This window comes from Jaculus jaculus, chromosome 6 (genome assembly GCF_020740685.1).
Source record: "Jaculus jaculus isolate mJacJac1 chromosome 6, mJacJac1.mat.Y.cur, whole genome shotgun sequence".
Taxonomy (NCBI): Eukaryota; Metazoa; Chordata; class Mammalia; order Rodentia; family Dipodidae; genus Jaculus; species Jaculus jaculus.
In genome coordinates, this window is record NC_059107.1 from 113,268,118 (window position 1) to 113,275,677 (window position 7,560).

A 7,560-nucleotide genomic window follows, 5' to 3' on the forward strand; every position below is an offset into this window, starting at 1 on the left:
TGCCAGGGATGGGATACCTCCCATGAGTTGTTGGCCAGGGAGGTCCTTGATGCCCCCAAAACATTACAGGCCATTGCTGAGGTCCTTGGTTTCGCACTAGGAATAGATGGTAAGACCCTACTGCTGTACAGTCCATAGTTGGGCTGCAAGGCCACTGAGAAATCCTGCTGGAACTGAGCTGATAACTTCCATGTAGACCAGCTGACAGAAAGCTGGAAGAAGCCATTCTACATGCAGTTCAATGGGAGAAAGTGATACCACCAGTGAAGATACTCAACAGTGGACACTGCAAGCCTTGTAATTGGCCAGCAATAGTGGCAGTTCTGTCATGGTGGAAACCAACTGCCCTCCAATTGGACTGGAGGCTCACTCCATGGTGGGGAACACATCCCTGATACTGAAAATTTAAAACAGGAGTAGTCATGAACCCTAGGGGTGTAACATCTGCTGATGTCTGGAAAAATGTATATACTATGCTTATCAAACTGCCCAGTAAGCACTTCTCTTAATATTTATACTCTTATATTAACGCTACTCTCACTTTGGGTAGAGAATCTTCTCTTTTCAGATGGCAGTGACCTTGGGATGACTCAGAAGGTATCATAGTGCTGGAAAGAAATGACTGGAGTAGTGAATAACATCTCAATCACACCTTCCAATGCTCAGGGTCTAATGCGGAAGAGGTGGCGGAAAGAATGTAAGAGCCAACGGCAGGGTAGGACTCCTTACAATGTGCTCCCTCCAGACATAAAATGTCCTGGATATCCATGACGTCATAGTGCCTGACACTACCTACACAAGACCATCATAACAGGAGGAAAAGACCATGACATCAAAATAAAAGAGACACTGATTGAGATGGGGAGGGGATATGATGGAGAATGGAATTTGAAAGGGGAAAGTGGCGGGGGGAGGGTATTACCATAGGATATTTTTTATAATCATGGAAAATGTTAATAAAAATTGAGGAAAAAAAAGATTTTAGTTAAATGGCACAATGGCCTGCACCTATAATCCCAGGCACTTGGGAAGCTGAGGCAGGAGGGTCACAAATCACAAATTCAAGCCCAGTTTGGGCAACATATTGAGATCCAATCTCAAGAAAACAATTAACTTGCTATCACTCACTTTATTTGTGGAAGCTACAACCGTATATAAAGTTCTAGAAGGGTGGTGGGAGATAGCTAAATGCTTGAGTAGTGTGTCTGTGTGAGAGAGAGAGAGAAAGAAAGAATGAGAGGCCCTGGGTTTCATCCCCAGCTCCAAGTGGGTGAGGAAGAAGAGCCTGCCAGAGATTTCCCTTTTAATAACATTAGTGTTTTGGGTTTCCATACTTAGAATCAGGGGTAAAATGGTTACATTTGGTGCTTTAGCAGTTTTCCTTTGGTGGCAAGTGATTCCAGCATCTACAGAAACAGAAGAGTTGCCGGGTGTGGTAGTGCAGGCCTTTAATCCCAGCACTCGGAAGGCAGAGGTAGGAGAATGACCTGTGAGTTCGAGGCCACCCTGAGACTACATAGCTAATTCCAGGACAGCCTGAGCTAGAGTGAAACCCTACCTCGAAACAACAAAAACAAAAACAAATAAACAAACAAACAAAAAAACAGAAGAGTTGAGCTAGAGAGATGGCTTAGTGGTTAAGACATTTGCCTGCAAAGCCTAGAGACCCAGGTTGGATTCCCCACTACTCATATAAGCCAGATGCACAAGGTGGCACATGCAACCGGAGTTTGTTTGTAGTGACTGGAGGCCCTGGGGAGCGAGCTCACTATCTTTCTCTCTCCAATAAATAAAATATTTTAACAACAACAACAACAAAAAATAAGCGCAAATAGAACAATAAACTTGATTCAAAACCTACAGTGAAAATATGTTTAGACCATAGAATTAACCATATGTGACAAATATTTATTTATTGCATATTTATTTGTTTTGAAAGAAAACAGCTTTGCAATAATCCCCATGTTTAAAATTTGACATTTGATTCAGAGCAGTTAGGTTGCACTATGAGAACTCCATGGTCAATTTGCTAAAACTTTTATGATGGTATCCTGCAGATGTATATGAGATGGGTCCATTAATCTTGTGAGGAAGAAGACTGGTAAAACCGAACAATCCTTAAACTACTGTAGGTAAAGCATGGAAGAAAAGGTCTTGGCAAAAAAAAAAAAAAAAAAGTTAGCATCAGCTGAGTGTGTTTTATTTCAATTATTAGGAATAAAAAAATAGACCACATCATAGCAATCTAATAAAATCTGAATTCATAAAGGAGAAATATGTTGACTTGTGGATATAAACCTACTGCATGTAATGATTAGAATGGCAGGCTGCTGGTGGTAACAATGGGATTGTGATGGCCTGGAAGTACTTTTAACAAGATTTCTGGTAGGGAAACTATGCTTTGTTATGTTGTTTAAGAACCATACGTGGGTAGGTTAAGAGACTTTCATGGGAAAAGTTCTTTTTAAAAGCTCAATATGGTTTGCTTTTGTTGAGATGACACTTTGTGTCCTCGTTTTTTGTAAAAGTTATTAAATAATTCTCTGACTAGTTTATGTATTTGTGAGTTCAATTTAAACACTTCTAAGAATAATGGCCAAAAGAACTCAGGCTTATACACTCACTTCCAGTCACTATACTGACTTTGCTTTAATCCCAGCACTTGGGAGACAGAGGTCAGAGAATCACCACGAGGCCACCTTGAGACTACTACATAGTGAATTCCAGGTCAGCCTTGGCTACAGTGAGACCTTACCTCGAAAAAAAAAAAAAAAAAATCAAAACAAATTGAAATAAAAGTTGAGATACTGAGAAAAGGCAGACTTCCTACCAGCCCCTCCAACTTCAAACCTCAAAGTGCTCATTTCAAGCAGATTTCTCACCTATTACCTTTAGCATAATGGGTTTTGGAGAATGGCTTTCTTCAGCTAGGGAGATTTCGTCCGCTCTGGTTCTTTTAGTTTGAAGGAGCAGAAGGGTTCTGCTCTGGGCTGCATTGCAGAAGAAAGGCTCTACTTCCTCCATGCCTTGTAAGGTTGTCAGTGACAGCAAACGGAGCTGACCTGGGAAAATAGTGGACTCAGCATGAACCACTGCCAGCTCTGGAGTCAGCTGGACTCCAGCAAGGGGCGGTGTTGGAATGTTTCCCCCTTGAGCTTTGCAATAGCGGAGTTCTCATCAGCCTGATCAGGTAGGAGTGAGCCCCATCGGCGCTCATTGACCCTGGTCACCCTCACTCACTATAAAGAAAGAATGGGCTGCGAAGGGCCATGGGCAGGCCACCTCAACATTTAATGGTTTTGTTTGCTTCCTTTTTAACAAGTACCTTATATCAAGTGCTTCCAAATCACATGAGCAGCCACTTTAAAGAGCAGAAGAGACTCAAGTGCCCAGTTTCAAAACATTTACTTGAAGAAGCCGTTTCTGGCACAGGCCACTAGTGCAGGAAACTTCCCTTTGGAAGGGGTGCTGTGGGCCAGATAGTATTGCTTCTCAGTGTTCCTTTGTGGCACATCACCTGGTTCTCCACCCGCTCTTCAGATAACGGGACAACCCCTTCAAGTCTAGTGAGAAGTCGGGGAGTATGCTGGAGTTGGGCCCTTGTCATTGGCCTGCGAATGAAGCCGCTCAGGAGCACGGAGGAAGGGGGGGAGCTGGGACCGGCGCGCGTGGCTCCAGGCTCTCTTGGTCCGTGAGCGCACAGCGCCTGGTTTTCCTGTGGTCAGGCTCCGGGGTCTCCTCCGCCCACCTTCCCACCCGACGCACGCCTTTGCCCACCTTGGGTGCATTCCTGCAAGGATTGTGGTCATAGATGACGAGCTTCAAGCCTGACAAGTGGGCCAGGCTGGGGAAGTAGCGGATGCTGTTCCGGTCCACGTCGATCACCTCCAGGAAGGGCATGTGCAGCAGCACCGGGGGGAAGTCCGTCAGCAGGTTGCCCGACAGCCAGATGGTCCTCAGCTCCCGGAGGCGCCGGAGCTGGCCGGGCAGCAGACGCAGCGCGTTGGAGCCGGCGTGCAGGGTCTTCAGGAGGCTCAGCTCACACACCACGTCGGGCAGCTGCGTGAGACAGTTGGCCTCGATCCACAGGGTCCGGAGATTCCGCAGCAGGCTGAGCTCGTCGGGGAGGTCACAGAGTTTGTTGTTCCCCAGGTAGAGGATGCAGAGCTGTTTCAAGGTGCACACCACCTGGGGCAGAGCCTTGAAGTTGTTGAAATCCAAGGCCAGAATCTGCAGGTTCTGCAATTGGCCCAGCTCGGGGGGCAGGCTGTGGAGGTGGTTGTCGCTCAGGTAGAGCTTCACCAGCTCGGTGAAGGAGCACACGTGCCCCGGGAAGCGGCGCAGCTGGCATCCGCTCAGGTCCACCATCCTGTCCAGCGGCATCTCGCGCAGCTCTCCCACCACGAAGTTCTGGCAGCGCTCGGCCGGGATGAAGGCCACCAGGGCCCGGATGGCGTTCCCCATGCCAGCTCCTGCCCACCACTTCACCCCGGGAGCTGGCAGTGCTGACCGCCCCGGCCCTTCCTACCCTGCCTTTATAACCTGGGAATTCTGTGACAGAAGCCAGTCACTTTTGACAGGGCAAAGTGCTCCTGATAGCAACTTGAGTGTCAGTGATAGGCCAAGCAGACAGGCAGGGCCCGGGAGGCGGTGTCTCACTTACTTTTATCATCTAAGCCCCAGCCCTCTTTATCTACTTCTTTTCTTTCTTTTTTCTTTTCATTTCAAACGGAAATTGAGTACTTTCTCCCCAATGATGAAATACTGAAATATTACATAAACGTACAGAAGAAGAAAGTGAAAAAATACCTACTGTTCTACTTCATAGAACTAGGTATAAACATGGGAATGCATAGTCCTGCAGCTTTCTTGCAACAAGTGATCAATTTGTTTAAAAAATTAAATGTGCTTTTTAAAAATCACATCATGAACATATTTTATACTTGCAGTTATTTATTATTTTTATCGTTTTGGTTTTACAAGGACCTGGAATTCACTATGTAGTCTTAGTGTGGCCTCGAACTCATAGGGATCCACTTACCTCTGCCTTCCAAGTGTTGGGATTAAAGGCGTGCACCACCACGCCCCGCTTGCAGGTATTTTTAAACACTTGTATTTCACCATATGGACTGAACATGTAAGTCACAATGTATGACTATTGTAAACATCCTTTCATATAGAAATGTGAGCAGTGGGGCTGTAGCTTACTGGTAGAGTCCTTAACCATCATGCACAAGACCCTGGGTTTAATTCTCGGCACATCAAAAATAATAACAAAAACAAAACGTGGGTATTGATGTGTTAAATTCTATAGGAAGTGTCCTTGAGAGTGTTACTGGGTTAGTGGTATGCATCCTTTAAATTTTTTTTAACATTACTTGCATGTGTGTGCACATGTCCAGGGTCTCTTACCACTGCAAACAGATTTCTGCCAGGATGCATGTGCCACATTTTGCATCTGGCTTTATGTGGATGCTAGGGAATCAAACCCATGCCGCAGGCTTTGCAAGCAAGCATCTCTTACTGCTAAACCATCTCCCAAGCCTCTCCTTAAATCCCCCCCCACCCCCACCACCACTGGTAATCTCCCAAACTCCACCAGCCCTAAATCAGGATGCATTCAGAAGCAGCAGACTCAGCAGTCCATTTTCTTATTTCTTCATTTTTACTAGTTGTTAATACCTTTCTACACTTAAAAAATGTAATCTGTGCTGAGTGGTAGAACATTTATGTACTATGAGTGAGTCCCTGGGATCTATCGCCAGCACGGCAAAATGAAACCCTTGCTCTTGACAAAAGACAAGTAGACATGCAGGAGAAAAGTGGAAGGCTAGCCTTCTAAATCTTAGCTATATTAGAATGTAATCTTACAGTGTAACTGTCACACACATTTAGCCCATCAAAAGTTTGTACTTCTCTTCCATAGTGTCCAGCTGAAAGCAATCAGTGACCAGCGGAGCATTCCTGTGATAGCTTGACAATGAGGGTCTTCAAGTTCTGTCCACTGGAAAGGGGGTGTTCGATGTCTCCTAGACATGGCTCCTTGTAAAATAGGCTTCTCCCTTCCTCCACATTCTTTCCTCCACATAGTGGCTGGATATTGTCACCCAGGGTGACTTTAGAATCTACCAAGCACACAGAAGTCACATGCTGGAGTTGGCAGGACCTTGAGTCACCCTGGATTCCTGAATAAGTGCTAGGAACAAAACACCTCCCATCCCCTGCCAAGCTTCACTCACTTGCCCATTGGATGAGGTGACTGTGAGATTTGGGGATTTATATTACCTTAACTTATGAATACTTGTTAAAAATAAGGAGATATAGCCAGGCATGGTGGCGCACGCCTTTAATCCCAGCACTTGGGAGGCAGAGGTAGGAGGATCGCTATGAGTTTGAGGCTACCCTGAGACACAGTGAATTCCAGGTCAGCCTGGGCCAGAGTGAGACTCTACTTTGAAAAACCAAAAAAAAAGGAGATAGGGCTGGGAAGGTTGCTCAGCAGTTAAAGGCATTTGCTTGCAAAGCCTCAGACCTGGGTTCACGTCCTCAGTACCCAAGTAAAGCCACATGCACAATGCAGCACATGCATCTGGAGTTCATTTGCAGCAACAAGAGGTTCTGGTGTGCCCATTTTCATTCTTCCTCTCTTTCCCTTCCCTCCTTCATAGACATGATAATTTTAAAAACCTGGAAATATATCTATGTGTATTGATTTGAAAATACATTTAGAATAAGTCGGGAAGGAAAAGAGTAAGGCACAGGACAATCTTTATGAATTCCATCTGTAAAAAAATACCCATCTGTCTTTTTGTATGCATAAAAACTTCTCTGATAAATAACTAAGTGATTATCTATGAGGACCTTCTCTGCAGGTTTGAGGATGAGAGGGATGCTGTTTTATATATTTATATGGTTTGATTTTTTTATTTTATTTATTTACTTATTTTTTCTTTTTTTTTAATTTATTTAATTTTTATTAAGATTTTCCATGATTATAAACAAAATCCCAAGTTAATACCCTCCCTCCTTCCCCCCACTTTCCCCTTTGACATTCCATTCTCCATCATATTACCTCCCCATCTTATTTATTTTATCTTTTCACATTTTTTATTAACATTTTCCATGATTATAAAAAATATCCCATGGTAATACCCTCCCTCCGCCCCCCACACTTTCCCCTTCGAAAAGCCTGCAGCACCCAGTATTCCCAGGCGGTCTCCCATCCAAGTACTAACCAGGCCTAACCCTGCTTAGCTTCCAAGATCAGATGAGATCGGGCGTGTTCAGGGTGGTATGGCCATAGACTGGTTTGATTTTTTTTTTTTTAATCATATGGTTTTAAAATTAAAATGTGTCCCAACATGGTGCCTCAGGCCTATAATCCCAGGAAGCTAAAATAGGACTGCTGGAAGTTAGAGGACAGCCTGGGCTACAGAACAAGACTGTCAAATAACAGTAACAAGCAAACACTGAGAACTGTGGTCCAGAAGATAAAACCCCAACCCACGAGCTTGCCTACTAATCTGGAAAGAGCATTTGGGTTTCTGAGGAGGACCAGAT

General features: G+C 44.7%; 1 protein-coding gene and 1 non-coding gene across 2 annotated transcripts; both read right to left on the reverse strand.

Annotated features, from left to right (window-relative positions):
• Positions 1-3,627: 3,627 nt before the first annotated feature.
• On the reverse strand, positions 3,628-4,464 carry Lrrc10 (leucine rich repeat containing 10). The gene has a single exon (XM_004650086.2). The coding sequence runs from the start codon at positions 4,462-4,464 to the stop codon at positions 3,628-3,630; it is 837 nt and encodes a 278-aa protein (XP_004650143.2).
• Positions 4,465-7,186: 2,722 nt separating this feature from the next.
• On the reverse strand, positions 7,187-7,305 carry LOC123461734. Its single transcript, XR_006637816.1, has one exon. It is a non-coding gene; the product is annotated as a 5S ribosomal RNA (ribosomal RNA).
• Positions 7,306-7,560: the final 255 nt, after the last annotated feature.